Source organism: Acomys russatus, chromosome 5 (assembly GCF_903995435.1).
Source record: "Acomys russatus chromosome 5, mAcoRus1.1, whole genome shotgun sequence".
In the NCBI taxonomy this organism is placed as follows: domain Eukaryota; kingdom Metazoa; phylum Chordata; class Mammalia; order Rodentia; family Muridae; genus Acomys; species Acomys russatus.
Genome location: NC_067141.1, coordinates 61,443,611 through 61,467,278, shown reverse-complemented (window position 1 = coordinate 61,467,278; position 23,668 = coordinate 61,443,611). Strand labels below are relative to the sequence as shown.

General features: G+C 52.3%; 1 protein-coding gene across 2 annotated transcripts; it reads left to right on the top strand.

Annotated features, from left to right (window-relative positions):
* Positions 1-1,133: 1,133 nt before the first annotated feature.
* On the top strand, positions 1,134-19,456 carry Loxl4 (lysyl oxidase like 4). 2 transcript variants are annotated; one of them, XM_051146587.1, is made up of 15 exons: positions 1,134-1,269; positions 5,366-5,662; positions 6,137-6,315; positions 7,107-7,312; positions 8,753-8,791; positions 8,945-9,164; positions 9,664-9,847; positions 9,979-10,133; positions 10,653-10,820; positions 11,539-11,701; positions 13,878-14,121; positions 15,227-15,342; positions 15,988-16,124; positions 16,468-16,579; positions 18,834-19,456. In XM_051146587.1, the coding sequence occupies exons 2-15, from the start codon at positions 5,383-5,385 to the stop codon at positions 18,902-18,904; spliced, it is 2,274 nt and encodes a 757-aa protein (XP_051002544.1). In that variant the 5' UTR covers positions 1,134-1,269; positions 5,366-5,382; the 3' UTR covers positions 18,905-19,456. The 2 variants fall into 2 exon arrangements, with proteins under 2 accessions (XP_051002544.1, XP_051002543.1); XM_051146586.1 differs by having other exon boundaries at positions 9,661-9,847.
* Positions 19,457-23,668: the final 4,212 nt, after the last annotated feature.

The window sequence follows — 23,668 nt, the reverse complement described above, 5'->3', positions numbered from 1 at the left end:
CCACAGCTGCCTCATTGTCCCTGGGGGAGGAGCTAGGTTTCTCTCTCTGCCACTGACCTGGGGCTGGGAGCATTCTTTCCTGTTGATTCATGCCAGGGAATGTTTTGGGCCCAGGTAGGGTGGGGCAGGGCCACTGGGGGGACATCTTAGACATGAGCAGCCAGGGGTGGACCCAGGCCTCTGGAGCCGGGGTCAGGGTGACCTGACTGCACGTGCCATCCTGGTCCTCACTACCTCTGCCTTGAGGTTTATTTGCACATCCTCCCTCTCCAGACTGGGGACAGCCCCCTGCCAGTATCTAGCATTCCAGCCCCCTGCCAGTATCTAGCATTCCAGCCCCCTTTGTAGCACAGAAGAGAAAAAATCAACTGAGGACCCTGAAGGAAGGTGCCTTTACACCACCTGACAAAATGAGGCAAGGTGGAAGACAAGCCACTCGCTGTTCTGGGACTAGCTGGGAAGTTGCAAAGTTCTGTCCATTTCACACAAGATTCTGAAGGAGCTGAAGGGACCAAGCTGGGCAAGTCTGAGGCCTGGAACCTGGGTGCAAATTCAGGGGAGGGGGAAACTCCCCTCCTAGGGCCTTCCTTCATTTGTTGTACCCCATAGCCTCTCATTCCTCACTATCTTCCATTGCTCCCCTGGTCTCCCCCGCCCCTTAAGACACAGGGGAGTCTTAAGTTCTCCCCCTGTGAGGTTTATGACTCTGGGAAGCAACTCCAGGTACTGAAGTTCACAGTGAGCAGAGCACAGCTTTGCACTCAGGGTGCGTTCAGTAAACCCTGGGGACCAGATCACATAGAGGCCCTGTTATTCAAGCACCAGCACCCTACCACTGAATGGGACCTTCGCCCCAAAAGGGGGCCTGCATTGTCCTGCATAAGCAGCCCACGGGATCCAGACCTAAGACTGAAGGAAACCGTGCCTGCAGCAGTCCTAGCAGACTGGATCTTTACCACACGACACTGACACTGCCACGCTTCTCCCGGGACTCCATGAGCCCCCAACCCCCACCCCACCCCCACCCCCGCAGCCCCTGGGATTTCCCAGCTTGGCCCTGTCCCGTTGCGCGCCTGGCTGATGGCCGGGCCGGGCGGGGCGCCCGTGCACACAGGCGCGCCCGGGGGCGGGGCCTGCGGCCTCCCCCGGGAAGGCCCCGACAGGGGGCGGGAGGCTGGCGGATAAAAAGCCCCCAGGGCGCCCCGAGAGGCCGGTTAGCGCTGCTCGGCGGGCCGCGCCTGGCCCAGCCCCTACCTCTGGATCCAACCGGTGAGCTCCTCCTGCCTTGCGCTTGGCCTGTCTCTTGCTGTCTGTCCTTATTTCTATCTCTTGTGGGTGGGCAGGCCTCTAAGGGTTCCTAGGGGCTCAGAGGGATCGGGGAATCCCATAGACAAGTCAGCCTAAGCTCCGGGTGGGTCACAACCTGCTTCTCCACTAGACAAGTGCCCATGTTGGGAAAGTTGGTTTAAGGCTGCATGGGTGGTGCGCCCCCGGCCCGCGGGAGTCTGGTTTGTGAACACACTGTGTAACTATTTCTCACCCTGCAAGAATGCTGGGGTCAGAGTAAAACCAGATGTCTGTAGAGCAGAGCTGGGCTCCTCCAACTACCACCCCAGAGCTGACTGTTGAAATGAGGTGAAAGAGGGAACTGAGACAGAGGGCTTCAAACTGTACCTTCCCCAGCACTCTACAGGTGGGTCCCATTTGCTCTGCCCACAGCAATGATGCCATAAGGGTGCAGGGCCTAGAGAGCTATAGAGAAAAGACTAGGACTGACCCACAGCTGGAGACCCAGGACAGCTCACCCATGCTGTTGGCAATCTTTTGGGCAACCACCCTTTTCCAGCCCTCCCTACCGGCCATGCCATGCCAGATACTCAGTGTCTCCTGGCAGCACCTGTCCCAGGTGCTTATCCTGACACTTCCAGGGTCCTGGATCTGCCACATGGCGGCACCGCACTCCGGGCTTGTCCCTACAGGACACCAGAGTCCTCAGACTTGAGCCTGAGTCATAAGCAGCCACAAGGTGGAGTCCCAGTCCCCCTTCCTCCCCCTCCCTCATCCAACACCAGTCACTCCTGCGGTTTTGAGACCCAGCCTGGAGCCAGGTGGCCTGTTTGAATTCTGGCCAGTCCAGCCAATTTATTTCAGTGCCTGACCTTTCCATCTGTAAAATGGAGATGTCTATTCAGACATGTTTCTAACAGCACTCCTATTCTATCCCCCACCCCAACCCCCAACAATTCCCTTCTTCCCTTGGGAAAAGAAGGGACTGCTTCCGTCTCTGGGGCCTAATTCTCAGCCAAGTCCTCCCCCTGTACTCTGTTCTGTGGGAACAAACAGGATACTGGGAGGCCTTACTGGAGGGAGTAACATTTGAGCTGGGTACTGAAGTGTGTGTAGGAGTTTAACAGTCTGAGTAGAAGGAACAGTAGGAGCAAAGCCTGGGCACCGGGAGACGAAGGCTCTGTCTTGGGAATGACGAAGAATTTGGTGTAAGTGAAAGTTATGGGGTCCTGGAGCGGATGGGAAGGGGGCCCTCTCCCAGGGACTGCCTGCCGGTAGCTTGAACGGACGGACAATGCCCTGCCCTAGAGGCCAGGATCTTGTGGCAGAAGCCCTAGCCTGACTCCAGGCAAGGAGGCAGCAGGCCTGTGGCTTCTGAGGAGACCTCTTCCATGCTGGGGGTGGGGGTAGGGGAGAATTCAGCCACAAGTTACAAAGCAGATCAGCCGCACCCACCAGGGACCCCCAACAACATATTATACCATAGGACCACGTTTCATTTTACATGTGTGCAAACTGAGGCACCAAGAGAGGAAAACTGGACCCTTGGCATGATGATCACTGACTCCTAGCAGGAGTCATGTAGGGTCACCTCTCAGCCGAGACCCAGTGACCCCAGGCTGTGAGCCCAGTCCTTCCCATCCCTTCTTGTCACTTGGAGAGGGAATGCTCTACCTGGGGTGACTTTGGTGTGGCTCAAGCCCTGGTGGCCATCTGCTGAGAAGCACACAGAGGAGAGAAAGGGGACATGGGAAGCAGCAGAGAGCATTCTGGTGACAACCAGCTAGGACCGCCCCCCCCCCCCAGGGCCCCTGAGTATAGAGTGACACCAGGTGAGTGTTGTCATCTGCAGCAGAGCCAACGGGAAGATGGCAGGGGCCCGGCCTCAGTGTGCAGGTGTGTGGGAGGGAGTCTGGCCTCATAACATGGGTGGAAGGGACAGCGACGAGGCTAGGGACCCACAGTTGGGCAGTGGAGACTGGCAGTTCTACCAGGCTGCTCTCGTGGTATTGACAGGTCACTACTGCAAGCTACTCTTTTTGGAGACTGGCGTGTGTCCATCAGCAAACAGTCCTATTGATTTAGTAAGTTAGATGTTATCAGCCCCATCTTAGAGAGGGAAGACACTGAGGTGCAAAATTGCCTCGCATTACCTACACTAGTGGGGAGGAGGAATTTGAACCCAGGAAGTCTGACTCCCCCTGTCTAGACTCAAGCCCCATGCTATGGCACCTCCCATACAGGCAACCACAGTGGTTTAGAGTGCCACCTTCCTACCTGGCACCATTCTGGGTACTGTGGATACAACAGGAAGTCCTCACTCCCGTGGAGCCTCATTCTCTGAGGCCATCCAGTATATTTCTATTCCTCTCCATGCAGCTTTGCAAGGCCATGGGGTTGGAGGCAGTGCTGGACCCTGGAGGCATAAGGAGTGACTCTCACTTGGGACTGGAGTGGCAGGGCCTGAGACCTTCTCTACTGATGAGCTGTGTCCTCCCCCATGAGCAGGGCTGCCGGGCAGCTAAGGCTGACCTCCAACTCTTGATCTTCCTGCCTCCACATCCCAAGTGCTGGGATCGCAAGCAGATGCTCCAGTTCCTGGCTGACCTGTTACACCTTTAAGAGCTTCCCGGTTGGCCTTGCCCTTCCCTGGGTGTGGTGAGAGGAAGGTGGAACGTGCAATGTGTCCACTTGTGTGCCTCAACACCCGGCCTCAAGGATAATCGCCAAGAGGCCAGCTGCACGGACACACCTGTAATCCCTAGAGTGGAGGCAGAGGCAGGAGGGTCCCAAACTCAAGGCTAGCTCTAGCTCTAGAGAGAGACTCTGGTTTTTGTTTGTTTTGTTTTGCTTTGATTTGATTTGTTATCACTCAGAAGACAGTCATTGGTAGGGTGTCAATCTTCTCCATCTACTCCTACAGTGGCCTTCAGAGCCAGGCTGGAGGAGCATCAGCAGTGGTGGCCTCAGGGGACTCTAGTAGCTGTGTTCAGATATGGTTATCTCTGTGTCCTGCTCTGCCCGCCAGTCCCAAGACTACGGCTGCTGAAGTGATGAGGGCCCAGCTTGGCCCTCCCTCTAATGTATGAGTCTTTGCCTGACCCTCCCCCCCAGGGCTTCTCGTTCTGATAAGATGAAGGGGAAATGCTCTGCAGGGTGCACAGGACCCTAGGTCACGTGGGACCTGCCTGCCCCTTCAAATGGAAGCAGGGATAAGAGATGGGTGCCTTCTGTTCCTGCGCAAACTCTTTCCCTCTCCCCCCTCTCCCCATCCTGTCCTCTCTTGCTGGAACCGCCCCTTTCCAGCCTAGGAGAACTCTTCTTCAGATTAAGTGGTCCCTTCTCCATTTTTTATGCTCCTTGCTTTCTTTGGTTAGTTGGTTTTTGGGGACAGGGTCTCACGTCACCCAGGCTGGTCTTTATTTCCTCACGTAGCCGAGGCTGACTTTGAACACTCAATCCTCCTGTCTGTATCTCTCACGTATATGAGTTATAGGTGAGAGCGACTATTCTCGGCTTATACACTTCTTCTTTAAACACCTCCCGCAACTCCACATCTGTGTGAGGTGAAGGTGAGCTGTATAATAATGTCTCCATGTCCATGTCCCTACACCTGGCTTCCCAAGCGGACCAAAGCCAAGCCCTTCCCAAAACCGATGTATCCAACACGTGAGCCATACTGCTGCATGAGCTGGGCCGTGGCTGGAGCGGCATGCCACCCCAGCTAGAAGAGACAGACAGCAGGTGATATTTGGTTAAACCTCCTCACCTTGGAAATAAAGGAACGGCGTCCTGAAACTTAAGACTTGGCCAGGCCACACAGCAGCGGTGGAAGAGGTCTGAGTCCCCCGACTAGTTTCCTCCCACCCTGGCATTCACGAACCTCCTTTTGTGGGGTGGGGAGCAGCACTTTAGCCTTTCCTTGGGGTGTTTGGAACATTAGAAGGCAGACAAGGGTGTTAAGGCTAGGCAGATGTTTCTAACCGGAGGGCACCCCTGGTGGATGCGGGGCCTGCATTTGGTGAGTAGGCCTCTCTTCTTGGATGGAGGTGGTGATCACACTTCATTTCTTTCCCAGGTGCTCCTGAGGTCATCATGATGTGGCCCCCACCAGCCACCTTCTCTCTGTTCCTGCTTCTGCAGCTAGGCCAAGTTCCTTCCAGCAGGCCACAGTCATCAAACTCCAAGAAACTCAGGCTGGTGGGTCCAGCGAACAGGCCAGAGGAGGGTCGCCTGGAGGTGCTATACCAGGGCCAGTGGGGCACTGTGTGTGATGATGACTTCGCTCTCCAGGAGGCTACAGTGGCCTGCCGACAGCTAGGCTTTGAGTCAGCCTTGACCTGGGCACACAGTGCCAAGTATGGTCAAGGGGAGGGTGAGTGACCGTGTTAGACTGCACCCAGAGGATGCAAAGAGATGGGAGCCAGGTTCTTTCTCTTAAGCCTGCCTCACTGAGGCTCCAGTAGAAGTTTCTAGAAGCCCCCCTAACCTTTTATGACCAGTTCAAGTGGCCTCTTGGAGGCACTTCCTGAGTATAGCTGCAGATGGCTGCTGCTCTGGCCTTGTCATTTTCTCTCGGAATGAGGTCACCAGCATCACCACTAAGTCTAACTTTTCTGAGCATAGTGATTTGTACATAGTGGGTGCTTAGGGCATGATTTGATGGACAGAAGGGTAGACAGATAGACTAGGAATCAGTCACTAGTTCCACCTGCCATTTTCCAGAAACAGTTTCTGTGGACCTGACACCAAGAGGAAGCAGTGCTCCCCAGTGTTTGGCAGTGTAGGGTCCCCCTGAGAGAAGATGCTCACTCTCCTTATCCCTGAGATCACCTCCCCTCCCCCACAGGCCCCATCTGGCTGGACAACGTGCGTTGTCTGGGCACCGAGACCAGCCTGGACCAGTGTGGTTCTAATGGCTGGGGTGTCAGTGACTGCAGACACTCAGAAGATGTTGGGGTGGTATGCCACCCACAGCGCCAGCGTGGATACCACTCTGAGAAGGTCTCCAATGCCCTTGGGCCCCAGGTGAGGAGGATGTCCAGGTGTGGTCCTGAGCCAGAGGCTGGACAGGGCAGAGAGCCTCCTTCACAGTGAGCCTGGAGGACGGAAAAGAGATGAGCAGCACTAGGGCTGGGCAGAAATCCCCATCCCAGCTTAATGCAGAGTGGTCAGGGGCCCAGAGGCTAGACCTGGTGAGAACCTCAGAAGCTGTTGCCCGGGAGGGAGGCGGACATGGGGCAAGGGGCTGCTTCACCCGCAAGGCTTGGCCACAATTGCTGCCTCTTCGTAAGCACAAACAAGCCCAAGCTAAAAACAGCTCAAGCCAAACAACAGTAATGGGCAGGGCAGGGAGCTGCCTCCTACCCTCTGCTTGCAGGCAACCTCTGCCCGAGGACAGCTGGCCCTGGCACCCTGGATCTGCAGTGGGCCACCATGGGGGCACCACAGCGGTTTGTGATGGGTGCTATGGACACAACTAAACAGGCGTTGGTCTCAAACAACCATTCTTGCCCATTTCAGATCTTTTCAGGGTGGCACAAAGAAGGCCCCTTCATGCCCAGTAAATACCAAGGAAGGGCTCCTGTCCTGATTCCAGTTTGATAGCTCTGGGGAGGAAAAGGGTCTAGACAAACCAAGACTTTGGCTTCTGCTTTCTCCTAGAGGCTTCAGCAAATGCCCACTGCTCTCTGAGCCTGACAATGAGGGGTAGGAAGATGGCTCTGAGCCTGGCTTTCTCAGGGAAATCTGCAGAGGCCTACAGGAGGCCCACGACCCCAGGGGCATGGCCAATGGTGAGGTGAATCAATGTCTTGCAGGGCCGGCGGCTGGAAGAGGTGCGACTCAAACCCATCCTCGCCAGTGCCAAACGGCACAGCCCAGTGACCGAGGGGGCCGTGGAGGTACGGTACGAGGGCCACTGGAGGCAGGTGTGTGACCATGGCTGGACCATGAACAACAGCAGGGTTGTGTGCGGGATGCTGGGCTTTCCCAGCCAGGTTCCTGTCAACAACCACTACTACAGGTAAGAGAGGCAGGACTGCCAAACTGGATATGTGTGTGTGTATGTGTGTGTGTGTGTGTGTGTATGTGTGTGTGTGTGTGTGTGTGTGTGTGTGTGTGTACGTGTGTGTTGTAAACCTTGAAGGGTTCGGTGAGGTTCTGGAAGGACACATTGATGAGAGTGGAGGTCTGTGTGGCAGGGTAGTCATATATGTTGGGACTGGAGAAAAATAGCTAATTGAGGACATCTGGACTTGCTGAGTTATGGGTCCCTTGAGATAGCTAAGAGTGAGCAAGGAACTACAAGGTCCCAAGAATAGTCTAGAAGTAGGCAAAAAGTAAACTTCACGCTTGCCAAACCAATAGAAAGAACTCACAGTGGTACTATGACAGCACAATTGAATGGAAACTTTGTGTCCCTTATTAAAAGGATTTAACTAAAGAGCCTTACAGTGCTGCCCACAAGAGTAGACAAAATGCATTCTGGTCTTGGCTCCATCAGGAAGTAGCTCTGGGCCTTGGTTGGGGCACATGACCCTCACCCATCCTCTGCTGGGACTCTGCTGTCCAGGGAACTCCTGCTCTGACTACAGCCAGGCTATAAGTGGGTTGCATGCGAGCAAAGCCTGGGGGTGGGGAGTTTGTGTCAAGCAGACATAAAAATACCCTGCCAGAAACGTGGCCAAACCGTCCCAGAAGATTACATCAGCTCCATAAATAACTACCCACAACCTCAGTCCCACCAGCTGTGTCGGTGACACCCTCAAGTATTTCTCAAGACAGAGGTCTCTCCCTGGGGACCTCTAAGTCATCTAGCCTGGCCCACCCCTATTGCGTTGCCACATGTCTTCTAGGCAGTTGCCGGTCCCTTATTTTGGCTTAGAGGACCCTGAATAAAGAGCATGGTGAGCAGCCATGTGATTCTATCCATGGGGGTGAAGGGACAATGGTTCCTTGGCTCCTTGCTACCTAGTAATTGTAAACCAGGCCCTGCTGACTTACTCACCTCACCTTCAGCAGAGTGGCCCTGATTACAGCCTGGGTGGGAGTGCCCTCCCAACTCTTCAACAAGGCTCCTAACTTCCACTGTTCCCGGGAGACCATTCCCAGATATCTTCTCTCAGGGACTCCCCCCTCCAAAGGCTCTCTTCCTCTGGCCCGGGGGGGTGTATGGGGTGCGGGCAAGAATGAGTCACATATTCCAGGGCATCCCCAGCCCAGTGCAGACCTCAGGGTGAGCTGAGGGACCCTGCTTGCCTCCCTGTGAAGCCGAAGGGTGGTCGTCATTATCTGTGGGGTGGACATCCTGTCAGACTGACACATACCTCAGTATTGAAGTAGGATCCAGGAAAACGTCTATGAGCTGTGAAGTCTGCTGTAAACTACAGACCTGAGGAACCATGGTGCGTAGGGGGCAGTTTTTACATCCCTCTACCTTTCCTATCTGTTTTCTCTACCACAGAAAAGTCTGGAATCTGAAGATGAAGGATCCCAAGTCTAGGTGAGGAGTCATAAGTTAAGAGGACAGGCAAGGGGTATGGCATGAAGTGCCTCGCCCTCTCCTTCTCTGGTCCCTCCCTCCCCCCTTCCCTCCTCTGAACTCCCTCATCCCCACTCAAGCCCTCCCCTCACCTCATATTTTCTTGTCTTCCAGGCTGAACAGCCTGACCAAAAAGAATTCCTTCTGGATTCACCGGGTTGACTGTCTGGGGACCGAACCCCACTTGGCCAAGTGCCAGGTACAGGTGGCTCCAGGAAGGGGCAAGCTGCGGCCAGCCTGTCCAGGTGGCATGCACGCTGTGGTCAGTTGTGTGGCAGGGCCCTACTTCCACCCACAGAAGCCAAAGCCCAGACGCAAGGAGTCCCGTGCAGAGGTAAGGTCCTGGGGCGCTCCTGACCAACCTGAAGGTGCAGGTCCCTGTCAGTACCCTGCCCAATGGGGAGCAGAGAGAGGAAGCATAGCAGGGGAGTGGGGTGAGGGGAGCTGGGTCACAGAATAAAAGAACCTGGGGATTTTTTAAAAGGAGGTCATTTATCACCCCTCCCCCACATAGATGGAAAGCTGACATCGCTTGCCATGGATAGAAGGCAAGCGTGAAAATAGTAATTAAATTGTAGCTGCAACCCATTGAGGGTGAAGGTATTGAACCTGAGCCTGCCCTTTTGTTTAAAAAAAAAAAAAAAAAAGTAGGTGAGAGAGAATGTTAGTGAGCTCAGCACCACCTCCACGCTCCACAGGTCACTACAGAAACAGAGGTCTATACAGGCAAAGCTGCGGGGAGTCAAAGGCAGGACTGGAAACTGGGCCTTGGCTCTGGCCCATAGGGCTTTCAGGAGCCCCACCCCTGAAGCTGGTTTTCTCCTCTTTAGCAGGAGCTGAAGGTGCGCCTGCGTTCTGGGGCTCAGGTGGGTGAGGGCCGTGTGGAAGTGCTCATGAACCGCCAGTGGGGCACAGTGTGTGACCACAGGTGGAACCTCATCTCGGCCAGCGTTGTGTGTCGCCAGCTTGGTTTTGGCTCTGCCCGGGAGGCCCTTTTTGGGGCCCAGCTGGGCCAAGGTGAGCAAAGAGATCCAGGGTGTATAAGAGGGTCCAGATGTGCAGCCAGAAGAGGAAGTTCACTCTCCAGGGAGGGGAAGTCACGGGTGTGATTTACCGAGGAGCCTCACACTGTACACTCTTCCTGGCAGGGTTAGGGCCCATCCACCTGAGTGAGGTGCGCTGCAGGGGGTATGAGCGGACCCTCAGTGACTGCCTTGCCTTGGAAGGGTCCCAGACTGGTTGTCAACATGCAAACGATGCCGCGGTCAGGTGCAACATCCCTGACATGGGCTTCCAGAACCAGGTGGGTTTAGGTCTGAGTACGTCCTCAGGCAGGGGTCTGGGGCTGGCCTGGAGAACTCTCTTCTCTGTCACCTGGCCCTACATGTATTCCCACAGATGCCAGAGGGACATGGGGCTTTACTGCATACACACTGGCCCACACTCCCAGGTCCTGAGCAAAGCTGAGAAAGAGGGTGTCACCAAGCCAGGGCCACAAGCAAGTAGTGCTGGGGAGTGGCACTGGGGACTGCGGGCTAGTGGCTGGTGTCTTTGAAAATGGTGTTCCCTCCCCAATGGGTTGACAAGGAGGCAGATACAAATGCTCTTGGCGAGCTGGGTCATCACTAATGGTGGGAGATGTTAGGTAGGAGGAAGCCCTTGCCAGATTTCTCTAGCATGTAGGGACATCACACACCAGCTAATGAACTAAGCTCACGTTATGGAAGACAGGGGGAAAGAGTCTGGGGTAGGACCACACTACACTGATCTGGCAGCTTGCAATCCTGGCTTCTCCCCTTACGCACCTCTGACTATATTACAGGTGCGCCTGGCTGGTGGGCGCAACTCCGAAGAGGGAGTGGTGGAGGTGCAGGTGGAGGTGAATGGGGTCCCACGCTGGGGGACTGTATGCAGTGACCACTGGGGGCTCACCGAAGCCATGGTGACCTGCCGACAACTTGGTCTGGGATTTGCCAACTTTGCCATCAAGGTAGGTACCAGACCGGCTCCTCCGCTGCAGCCTCAGCTTCTGGGGCTAGCAGCAAGGACTAAAATCTCTGCCAGAGCTGCTGGCCAGTTCATTCATTTAGTAGTCACCAATTGGGTGCTGGGGATACGCAGGAGTACAGCGGGGGGGAGGGGGGGCAGGGAGGGCGTTCAAATGACCTGGTATATAGCTTCATCTGAAGGAACCATGAACTTGAGCGACCTAGACAAGGAAGAGGAAGAACAAACAGCCCATAGAAATGAAAGGCTTGTTGGCAGCGAAAGTTTGATTCAGCTGAAGAAATGTGGAGCCAGGGTTGCAGTGTGCTCTCCAGGGAGGGGCTGCAAAGGCCAAGGGGGTTGGAGGATGCAGGGGCAGGACCACTATACCTGAGCGCACAGAAGGTCTGCTGACCCGTGCAAGGGCAGGCATCACTCACAGGCCTGCGCTCTGTCCTGGCTGGGATGTGAGGAGCAGCTGCGAACGGGGACACAGTAGTACTTGATGTGGGGATGAAGGGCTCAGGCTTTTCCTGCTCAAACAGCAGGGCTGTCTTCTTGGACATTGGATGGGACAGTGCCACAGGGAAACTCTTAGTATCAGAAAGGATAGCCCACAAGGTAGGCCTCTGGTCTGGTGGGGGCGGTGTGACGGAGGCATCGGAGTGACTTGCACTGTAGTGCCTCGCTGTTCTGAAGGGATGTACTGGCTGTCTTCCTAGGACACCTGGTATTGGCAGGGGACACCGGAGGCCAAAGAAGTGGTGCTGAGTGGGGTTCGCTGCTCAGGCACAGAGCTGGCCCTTCAGCAGTGTCAGAGGCATGGGCCTGTGCACTGCTCCCACGGCTCAGGCCGCTTCTCAGCTGGGGTGGCCTGCATGAACAGTGAGTAATGGCGGGTGAGTGGCCGGGTCAGGGAGCGCACACAGCAGCGCCACCGTTCTCCAGCTGTCACGTCCAGATGCAAAGCCTGCTCCTACTCATGGAGTTTCTGTCAGAATGAAAACTGAGAAAACACAAAAGCACAGGGAACTAGGAGAGGGCTTTTTCAATTTGGGAAGTGTGAACAGCAGTTTAAAGAGTGACACAGAATTGAAAGTGTGGCAGTCTATTACATTTAGTAAGGTAATGGTTTTTCTCAGAACTGTCTGTGTGTTGAGTTTACAACATAAAATGGATTTGTTGTTGTTTGGGTGGAATCCTTTGAAATTCACTGTAGAGGATTGCGCAAATGTGAGGCGCACCAGAGCCTAAGGCCAAGCTGTGGGGTTTGCCTGAAAGGCTCGAGGGCAAGATAATTTTGTAGCAAGAGTTTGCCCCACAGACCCAGATCCTCAGGGTAGCAGCATCTGTTTGACATTGACCAACAAGCCCTGAGCCAAGATAATTACATCCAGTCCAAAGGCTGCAGGCTGGCACCAGCCCCGGAGGCCACTTGACCTCTTCCCAGCCACGCTTCAACCCCATGACATCTTAACCTGTCAGTGAGCCCTCTGTGTAGCACACCCTGGGGGAGAGCCCTGGGCCTACCCTTCTCACCCTCCCCTGAAGAGACATGATGTCAGTGGCATCCTCTACAATCAGGCCTCACAGCATGCTGCTTGCCAGCTCTCAGTCCCCTGCTTGGCAGCCTTGGACTTTAACTACCTCCAGCACAGCCGTCATATTGAGCATATTGGTGTTAACTGCCAGGCAGGTGGCTGACCCGTACTCACCGCCACCACCTCCCTCCCCATACATACATACATATATATTGACTCTTCTCCTGGTTTTTGTTTGTTTCCCCCTCACTCTCTCTGCAAGCTCTCTTTTCTTTCACGAGTTCAGGTCTGTCAGTGGTCATATCCTCATCTCTCCAACGTAAGCCACAAGAATTTCAAGTGCCTGTTTAGTGCCGTGACAGGCATCATGTAGCATAGCATACTCCAAGTCCAGCCAGTGAAACAAGCCACATCAGCACGCAGCCTTACCCCAGGTGCCTCTGCCCAGACACCTAAACCCCAACACCTGTGAGAAAGACCCTTTCTCTCTTTTGAGGTCACATGGCAACACCAATGGACCGTTACATACCAGTTCTGACACATGAAGGACAGAGATAGATAGCAGAGGCTTCAGGAGAGAGCCCCTAAGGAGAGGAAAGAGGCTGAACTGACTAGTGAGACTAGGCACACTGGATTAAAAATTTTTTTTTCTTTTTAATTGTTATTGTCATTGAGTGTGTTATGTGTGTGACTTTTGGGAGTCAGTCCTCTCCTTCCAGTTGGAAGATAGGGTTGAACTCAGGTCGCTGGGCTTGCACGACACGCACTTTTATTGGCCGGGCCACCTTGCTGACCTCAAGTTAAACTTCTGCATGCAGAGAGGCATTGGACATATGCTGGCTGCCTGAGAAATGAATGCATGGGGACAGTGTGGAAGTGGCCAGGCTAGAGTGGACCTAGAAGGAGCACAGAACCATGGCTCAGCAGTCTGAACAGCACAGGTGAGGGGCAGCCTCGAAGACCAAGTCCTTCAGTTGGCCTTTCCGGTCCTCTCACTCCAGCCCAACAGACACCGAGAGGCTGAGGCTCAGGGAAAGGCAGGAGCTTGGCCGAAACAACCAAGCGAGGTATCAGCAAAGCCTTTGAGAGGTTTTTACCCACTAAGCTACACAAAGGCCCTTTGGAAGATGGAAAGCACTTTACAAAAGAAATATAACTTGCATCCATTTCCCGTTTAGTGCGGGCCTGACAGTGCTCTAGGCATATTACAGACACTACCTGTTAGTATCACCAGTATGATTCCCACCTTGTAGATGACAAAAATGAGACACAAAAAACATTAAGCAGTCAGAGCTGGTAAATGGTACAGTCAGAAATTCAGCCAAGAATGAACAATGACTCCAACCAGCAACCAGAGCCCTGACAACGAAGCTGTCTCCCAGGTGGAAGCGATGGGCTCCTGACCGTCACCTTCCTTCCTGTGCTGCATCGGCAGTCTGGGGGCAAGTCTGTGCTCATGCTGGACAGCAGGTCCTGCTGCCTCCTCACCCCCGCCTCCCAACTTGCCCCCTGCCACCCAGGTGCTCCAGACCTTGTGATGAATGCCCAGCTGGTACAAGAGACGGCCTACTTGGAGGATCGTCCACTCAGCATGCTGTACTGTGCCCATGAGGAGAACTGCCTCTCGAAGTCCGCGGACCACATGGACTGGCCCTACGGACACCGGCGCTTGCTGCGCTTCTCCTCACAGATCTACAACCTTGGTCGGGCCGACTTCCGTCCCAAGGCTGGACGTCACAGCTGGATTTGGCACCAGTGCCACATGTTAGTACCTGCCCACACTTGGCTCTAGAGGGTTAGGGGCAAAAAGTGGAGCCCAGGAACTCAACAGTTTGTTTTCCCCATGCCTCAGGCAAACTCCTGGTAAGTCCGCCTTTCTAGCCACTTGGCTGGTCTTGGCCCCGGAAGACAAGGGGATCTCCTACAGCATCTATCTGCTCCTCAGCCTTTTCATCTGCCTTAGATGCACCTGTGTGGGTGATGCTTATGGGGCTAGTTGGCCATAGCAATATCCCAGAGACAGGTGATGGCCAGCGGTTGGTCTCTGCTAGCATGGCATGACACACTTTTCCCATATTGGACCTAAGGTAGTCCCTGTCTTCAGAAGCCCAGTAAAGCAGGAAGTCCAAGCAATGTGGAGACCCAAAACAAGATGCTGGTTCTGCAGAAGAGACGGGCAGGTTTCTGCTACAATAAAGCGAAGCAGGGAATGGCAGGGAACAGACAGGTTTGGAAGGAGAATGAGCATCTTTTCTTATAAAGAAGCTGCAGACCAGAAAGAGGAGAGGCAATGCCTGTGACGGAGGCAGGGTGGAAGGGGGAATGTACTATTTTCTTTCAGAACATAGCCATGTGTGGGGAAAGCTGAAGAGACTGGGTAGCGATCAGAGGACTTGGCCTTGCCTGAGTTAATGAGCACCTTTTCCTGTAGCATGCACAGAGCTGTAGCATTACCACTGGATTGGAAAATATGGTAGCAATTTGGTCCCAGGTTGACGGAGCAGAGTAAACTCGCTCCCCATCTTCTTCGCTGCTAGGCCACCTCTGGGCCAATGCTCCCCTTCTCTCCCCGTCCCCAACCTCTGCCTTGGACCCAGCAGCCAATGAAGGCCTCCAGAGGCAGTGTGTACCTCTTCTAATTGAATTAAGATTCCAAGTAAAGGGGACAGCTGTGTCTTGCTGCCTGGCAAGGGTGCCAGCAAAAACGTCTGTGGCCATGGTCATCTTGGGTTTAGGAGGAAGGGAGGGCATTGCCCTGTTATTATCGCTTTCCTCCTTGAGTAATGATGGGGCCACAGCTTTCCCTGCTAACCTCTGCAGACGACCAACCCCTCCTGCTGTGGGGCTGACGGCTCTGCTTCTTCCTCAGGCACTACCACAGCATCGAAGTCTTCACCCATTACGACCTGCTCACGCTCAACGGCTCCAAAGTGGCCGAGGGGCACAAGGCCAGCTTCTGTCTAGAAGACACAAACTGTCCCTCAGGTTCGTGGGTTCCTAGTCACATTGCTTCCTGATGTATTTGGAACAGATTTCTCAAGGACCTCTGGGGCCAACCTCTCTTCCCTGCCCATCAGCCCCAGGCTCAGCAAGATTCTAGCTTGGCACTAGCGCTCAACGAGATTCAAAACTTCAATTTCTGCCTCCCAAAACCTTCGGTGGACAGTCCTCATTTCCTCTCAACTTCTAGCTCTTAAAAAGTGCTTAACACTCTCAGCAGCTTTTGGAGGACAGGGAATGTGTTCCTTATTTGTATCCCACAGTCCCATCCCTGAGAAAGGTATCCAGGTAAACACCTGCTCTCCTGAGGGCTGGTGGTTAGAATTAGCACAGGAGGGCTGGAATCCCCACCCACGACTCTTAGGCCAACAGGAAGTTTTACTAGAGCATCCAAAGTAACACAGTCTTTGTCATGAATGTTTCTGCCTTGCCAAATTCAGTCAGCAGGAATTCTATTCTTGGGCAAGTTTTAACTGAAGCACAGGCCCCAAACCCATGGACTGGGCAGAAGTGCACTGATCTGTTACAGCCAGTTTGAGGATTAAACTGATGACGCTTGTGAAGGGTCACAGAATGCTTGGTCACGCGTGCCTTCTTGGTGCTATGGTAACTGTGTACTCTTCTTTACAGGAGTGCAGCGGCGCTACGCGTGTGCCAACTTTGGGGAACAGGGGGTGACTGTAGGCTGCTGGGACACCTACCGGCATGACATCGATTGCCAGTGGGTGGACATCACAGATGTGAGTCCAGGGGACTATATCTTCCAGGTAAGGATGATTGTCCAGCAGCTACAGAGGCTCCAGGTGTCAGAGGAAGGTGGTTTCCCACAGGATCCAACAGACCTATCCCTTTTAGGAGCTAGCTGTGTTGTAGGGGAAGAGCCCCAAGGAGACCCCAAGGCTCTGGGTTTGAGTACTGATTCAGTAAATACTGGGCAATTCCTAGGCTTCATCTCTGCATCTGTTAGGAGGGACACTGATGCCTACGTCCTGGGGGTGACTGAGGACCAGCAAATCAGGGCACTTGGTATTATACGAGGTGAGGTGTAAAGGACCCTCTACGTGTCACTTAGGAAACGCATGGCCCACTTTGATGTCCCCTTCACTGCAGGTGGTTGTGAACCCCACAAACGATGTGGCGGAGTCGGATTTCTCCAACAACATGATGCGCTGCCGCTGCAAGTACGATGGGCAGCGAGTCTGGCTGCACAACTGCCATACAGGTACCTCGGCCACGGGGACACCAGGACTGCACAGCTGAGGGAGCTGGCTAGCTTTAGAGGTACACCTGGGCACACGCGCAGGTGTGTGCAGATGGCTATGGACAGGATGGCCATAGTGTCCAGACCATCAACCTCACCACCTAGCAACCACGATCCTTGAAGAATGGCTGACTGGTTTCCAGTCTTTCAGCCTCTTTCCTGTCCTCTCATGCCACATCAAGATGGGTGTGGTGGCGCATGCCTTTAATCCTGGGAGGCAGAGGTAGACAGATCTCTGAGTTTGAGGCTACCCTGGACTACACAATGAGTTCCTGACAGTCAGAGCCACATAGAGAAACTCTGAATCAAAAAACAAGTACGTTTCCAGTCCACACTTGCTCTGCTTCCTGTAGTTTCCTGAACTGCCTTCTTCCCAGGGAAAAGTTCTCTTTGGTCTCCACTTTTACCTCCAGCTACAAACAGGAGCAGAGAGGACTGGGGCACAGGAGGGAGGCAGCTGCCTAGACTTGCTAAGGGTTACGTACTTGAGGTATGGGGCAGAGCTGGCCCGTCAGTGTTTGAAGACCTACAATTGTATTGGCCACAGTAGGATGCAGGAGCTAAATGCAGCAGAGTATACAGGCATATAAGCAGACAACCTAACCTGGTTAGTACGCCCAAAGGGTAGAAAGTAAATGTGGAAGAGCAAGCAAAAATCCAGAGACCGGATGAGGTATCAGAGGAAGTGGTATTTGAGCTGGGTTTTGAGAGGGAGAGCTACAGGGAAGACAAAGAGTATTCTAAGTGACTGGCTTCTGAACCCACTCTCACCACCCTCTAAGACACTGAGGAAATCTCAGCCAAGGCTTTTCTAAGACTTATTTTTAATTACGTGTGCATGTGGAGGTATGTGCACAAGTGCAAGTGTTTATGGAGCCCAGAGGCCCTGGGTTTCCATGGAATGGAGTTACAGGCCACTGTAAGAAGCCCTGCAGTGTGGGTGCTGGTGACCAAACGCAGGACCTCAAGAGCAGTGGACACACTTAATTGCTGAGCCATCCTCACCTCATGATTTTTTAAAAGTTTTTATTTATTTATTTATTTAATGTTATGAGGGCACTATCCGCATGTAAACCTCATGCCAGAAGAGGGCACCAGATCTCATTATAGATGGTTGTGAGCCACCATGTGGTTGCTGGGAACTGAACTCAGGACTTCTGGAATAGCAGACAGTGCTCTTAACTGCTAAGCCATCTCTCCAGCCCACAGGGTTTTGTTGTTTGAAATAGTGTCCTGGTATACACTTCAGCTGGGCTGGAACTTGGGCAGTCTTCTGCCTCAGCCCCCTGAGTACAGGAATTACAAAGTACAGGATGCATCACTAACTATGCCTGGATAGTTTCCTTCTGTTAAAACAGACTATATAAGCTTCCAGGTCCCTGAAGTGCTCTCGAGGAAGGGGTAGGGAGGCCTGTGTTGTGACAGAAACGCACTTCCAAGGATCCCAAGGCCCTGGGGTTTGAGTCCTGATTCAGAAACACCGAGTAATCCCTGGTCTCCATCTCTGAAACAGGGACACTGATGCCTACATCTATGAACTTCTAGGGACCACTGGCAAATTTCAGCCAAGAAACAAAGCTTGTTTTTAGATTTCCACTGTGGTAATGGGCTTGCAGAGCTGGGGCCTTACACGGGCTATATCCTTAGCCTCATTTTAAAAATAAACTCTGCCAACAAATGGGAGAATGAGGAGGAACATTTATGTTTCACATCTGGGAAACTGAGTAGACTCTGCTGACACTGAATGAAACAAGAATGTGAGAGGAATTGGGGCTGTGCACATGGAGATAACAGAGCTTCCATAATCAGACTGGCAGGGACCCAGGGCAGTGACAGAGGACGGAAAAACAATGCCATCAGGTAGAGACCCACCATAGTGCTTACACAAATGGTAGGGTTCACTGCAGTGCACCTTGTGTGACAAATCACCTTGGGTGACTAATAAGTGACATTGAGCCCCGTGATAAAGGAATGGAAAACCACCCTCCCCTGGCTATCTAGAAGCCAGGAGATAGTGCCATGGAAGAGAGTGAAGCTGCCTGGAGCTGCAGTCACTAACAGTCCCTGAGAGCCAGAGCAGAGCACTGACCTCTTTTTCCAAAGCAAAGAAGACCCAGCATCACCCTTCCCACATAACAGACTGTGTCTGTGTCTGCCCTGGTGGGAAGAGGCCGTAGTGGGTCTGTCTACTTAGCTATTTTCCTTTGGCCCACAGGAGACTCCTACCGACCCAATGCAGAGCTCTCCATGGAGCAGGAACAGCGACTCAGAAACAACCTGATCTGAAGCCATTTTTGCACTCCCACCTCTGCTCACACACCAGATACCTCAGCTTATTGGAGCCATGCCCTTCACAGAGCCCCGACTCACAGGACAAAGGGCTAGTGACAAGGAGCACAGAGAACCTGCTCAGGAAGCCTTCCACCAGCCAGATCGTCACCCAGAGGAGGCAGCACTCTCAGGATGGCTCTGAGCCTCTCCAGAGTGCATATGGCCTATACAACATGGTCTAGAGGCTCTGGCCAGCTAACCCTTCTCTTCCCTAAGGAGCCTCAATCTTTCTCAAAACTTGATGCGCAGTTCCCAGTTGCAGGAGCTCTAAGTTCCTGAGGGATGAACTGTGACCAAGGCCCCTAACTAAGTGGTGCTTTGCAAATGTCTTGGAGGTGCAGAGGATGGAGGGACCGAAGAACAAAAGAAGTGGAGTCAGTTCTCTCTGCTATAAGCTACGTGCAAAATAAGTGTCAAAGTCTCACACGGAGAGAAGTTGGCGAATGCAGCCCCTCACCATATCCTTGCTTAGAACTCCTATCTCACACTCTGAGGCCTCTCCTTAGCGTGTTTCTAATACCCCTGAACCCCCAGGCCTTCTCTACACTCCGATGGATTAGCACCCCAGATTACTGGGGCTGGGGGACAAGTTTCACTGAAGTGATAAGACAGGGCCTTTTTCTGCACAGCAGCAAGAGATCAATCAAGAAAACAGCTGAGGTCACATAAACTCAGCCTCTGTCAGGACCTCTGCCAAGGGAGACAACAGGATGTCCTCATATCTGGCAGGCAGTCCAGTCTCTTTTAGGGTCACCCCCACAGCAGGGCTAGCCTAAATTTCAGATTTAACCAAGGCTGTTTCACTGTAAACAGACTTTTGCAATTGAGAAGAAATTGGTCAATCAAGCCACTCTACAGGCACATGAAAACAGATCTGGTAGAGTTAGGAACAGAAGACAGAGGAAACTAGAAGTGAGAACCTTAATTTAGTCAAGGACCAAGCCTGGGAAAGGCCACCATCGCATGTGAGGTGGCTGTGTTCTGCTCCTGCTCCGGTGGCATCAGACCCTGGTCTCCTTGGGCACGTCTGGATCTTCACTACACTGACAAACACACAGACGATCCTTCTAGGTGTTTAGAATGCCAATAAAGGTCGCTCATTATGGACTGCTACAAAGACCAGACCGGCTGTGCTTCCACAGCATCCAGTCCAGGGCACTGCACTCTGCCCTCTTCCCTCCACAGCTGGGATGAGCAGGCATAGAACAGACTCCTGGGGACTGCTCAGCCCGGCACATTCTCAAGTCAGTCACTAAGCTTTTTCACAGTTACCCTCCCCAGGCTCAACAGTGAAACCGGGGTCAGAAAGGCTGCGAGGCGAAAGGGAGGAATGAGAAGGTACAGTCCAAAGACTGTAGGCTTTTATAATAGAGGCTGCAAAATCAAAATGAAAGGCAGCAGGCAGAAGCAACTCACGGGGCCCTCCCCATAACACAAGAGCCACCCAAAAAGCCAAAAGGATGTGTTTGGGGTGAATACAAAGTGCCTTTTCCCATCTCCTCCGTTCCCTCATCTCCATCTGGCACAGGAAGGCTTTTTTTGGTGTAGCAATTTAGGTAAACAAGGGAAGGACTGATTTCCTATTGGATCCAGTGAACAGTGCCAACATTATACTCACATGAAGCTAGTGGCCTGGGAAGAATGTGCGGCTAGCTGGGGGCTGGGGTGGAGTGGTGACTGAGGACTAGTTTGGGCAGGGAGGTTGCCCTCAGCATCTTGTTGGATCCAGTTTCCATGAGGCCAGGTAAAGCAGGCCAGGCGGACAGCCACCAGCACTGGTCTCAGCCTCCCTGCCCACATCACACGGGTGATAGGTGCAGCCAGTTCTAATTCCTGGAAAAAGCTATACAAGGGCTGTGCTGTTAAAACTTCTGAGTTGAAGGGGAAAGACATGGGAAGGCTGGTGGCTGGCGTGACTCATAACTAGATGAGGAATGTTAACAGAACACCAACCACCAAATTCCAGACAGAACCAAAAGCCTCTCAGAAGACTTTCATCTTGGCACCGAAGTGCTAGGAAGCTCCCTCCTCAGAAGCTACGCTGATGCTACGAAGATGTTCATGCTATCTAGAGAAAACTAGAAGCGCAGGACTGTAACTTTCTAGAAATCCTACATAACCCTGAGACTCACTATACACAAAACATACATGGAGTATGAGACGCTGTTCCCAACAGCTAGCGTTGCTTTCACAGCAGCTACACCGGTCCATCCGCTCTCCTTATCTTAGGGGGGGCTGTCCCATCAGACAGTGCAGTGCTCTCCCATTAACTCCTTATGAAAGTTCGGTTTAGATATAACCAAGGATTTGACCCTACATGGACAAGCTTGAGGCAGTCTGTTTTGGGTCATGGCTGGGACGTCTTACCTCTGGCTAATATACAGCATCCCCAACTACCGGAATAATGCACAGGAAAAGAACATTTTCAATTAGGAGTAAAACAGCAATGCCCCATAACTTTCAAATGTTGACTTTAAAAACTATTCTCTAAGATTGTTTAGATGAATAATCCTGAGAGTTAAAGAGCCTAATCAGCAGGTGTGAGACAGGCTGCTAGAACACCACTGTCAGAATGAGAAGAATGTTTTGGGAATGATGAGACTTACTTAAAAACTGAGTAATAAACATGGGGCTGTACATGATTATTAGCAATGCCTTTAACGGAAGGGCACTAAACAGTTAACAGGAAATACTTCCAAAGACAAGTGACAAGAGTAGTCACTTTTTCGTTTTCTTTTTTTTTTTTTTTTTTCATTCTCAAGGTCAATCTTAGACTTTAAAAACCCACACATAGCCTGGGAGTGTAGCCCAGAGGTAAATGCTGCCCAGTAGATGCGTGCCCATGGTCTGACACGAAGAGTGTCAAAACATGACAAGTAGCCAGATGTGGTGGTACACACCTTTAATCCCAGCACTCAGGGAGGCACAAGCAGGCAGACTGCTGTGAGTCTGAGGCCAGACTGGTCTACAAAGCAGGTCCAGGAAAGCCAGGGATACACAGAGAACCTTTCCCTTGAAAAAAATAAAAATGAACAAAAACCAAAGCTATGGCAAGTATGTACCTTAGTAGTATCTCTCAGTATAAAGCAATGCTGGGGCTGGAGCAATGGTTCTTCCAGAGGATCCAGGCTCGATTCCTAGCATCTAAATGGTAGCTCATAACCATCTATAATTCCAGTCCCAGGAGACTTGTCATACTCTTCTGGCTTTCACAGTTACCAGGAATTTATAGAATGTATAAAAATAATAACATAAAATAACATGTTTTTATAATTATCATTATATATTATTATAGTATATTTATAATAAAATAACATATAGCATAAAATTATTAATAATAAAAGCCAATGTTGGAATCCTTGGCATTTTCTTTCAATGCACCCACTGTTCAAGCAGGCCTACCAATATTAGAGAGTATGTTCTATGAAGGCAGAGCACAGGCCCTACAAGTGGAGCCAAGTAAGTGGAAATAGGTGACCGAGAGAACAACGTATTTCGCACATGTGGAATGGTGGCACTGTGGAATGGTGGCACATGTGGAATGGTGGCACTGTGTAGGACCGCTGGAAAAGCAAACCTGGAATGAGAGAAACAATGCTGGGGAACTGTGACAGGGCTGCAGGACTGGACTAGCAACATAGGCAGGCCAGGACTAAGACTCGCGAGGCCAGTGTCATCTGAGGGGTATTTGAAGAGTCCCGTCCTACCATGTTTTAGACAAAGCTAATAATCCATCATTGTCATGGGCATAAAAAGAAGAGGCTTCTGCCCTAGTTGAAAGCACAATGACACCAGTTCCTGCCACTTCAGCACCTTAAAGACTAGCAGTATCATGTCTTCAGCTCCAAACTACTTTCCAAAGCCACTAAGAAGGCAGATGTGAGACAGAAAAGGCCTGAGTTGGTGGCTCTGACCTGTCCATGTCCTTCTGGAAACTGTTCACTGCCTAGAGGTGTTTATTTCAACCTGGCGGCTCATCACTGGACTGGATGGTCTGGTGCTGCTTGCCAAGTGCTTCTGGCTCAGGCTAAGATCGTACCAAGAACATGCTGTGTGCCAGATATTTCCTGCAGGGTGTCACATTTGACAGCTATGGAAAAAGGCAAGAGGTTGGAGGAAAGGTGCATAAGGAGGTCAAGGCAAGAGAAGCTGCCACACAGAAATGCCAGGATGGTCAGTTAGTTTACCGCGGGGCAGAACAGATGGTGAGCACCCCACTAACTGGGGGTTGATCAAAGTAGCACCTGTTTAAACTGTGCACAGCAGCAGAGACATGAAGGTTAGAGAGCTCACCTACAGGTTTTCCTTCTCCCGTTGTTGTTAGGTTTTGGGTGGGGGGAATTTATAAACACCAGAATAATTTATGTTATAAAACAGTCTTTAATCTCTCCCTCTCACAACGTACTACTGCTTAACTGGAGCTGGCACTCTGCTCCCTAGGACTGGCTTATTGTGAGGAAGGATGCTGTGCGGCTGGAGCAGTACCAGGCACCAAGCTTAGGACAAACTCAGGGGTCCAGATACCCACAATGCGCTGTGGGTCACTGGTTGCAGAGCTCTGGTGCCAGCAATGCAGATTCTGTATGTGGCAAGTACATCAGGCACTTCTGTCTCCATGAACTGCTTCCTACTCCTCTGCTCTCCGCTGTCCCTAAAACTGCTCTTCTCAATTTTGTGAGTACTAAGGAATACCCTGCCACGTGGGCCTCCAACCTCTAT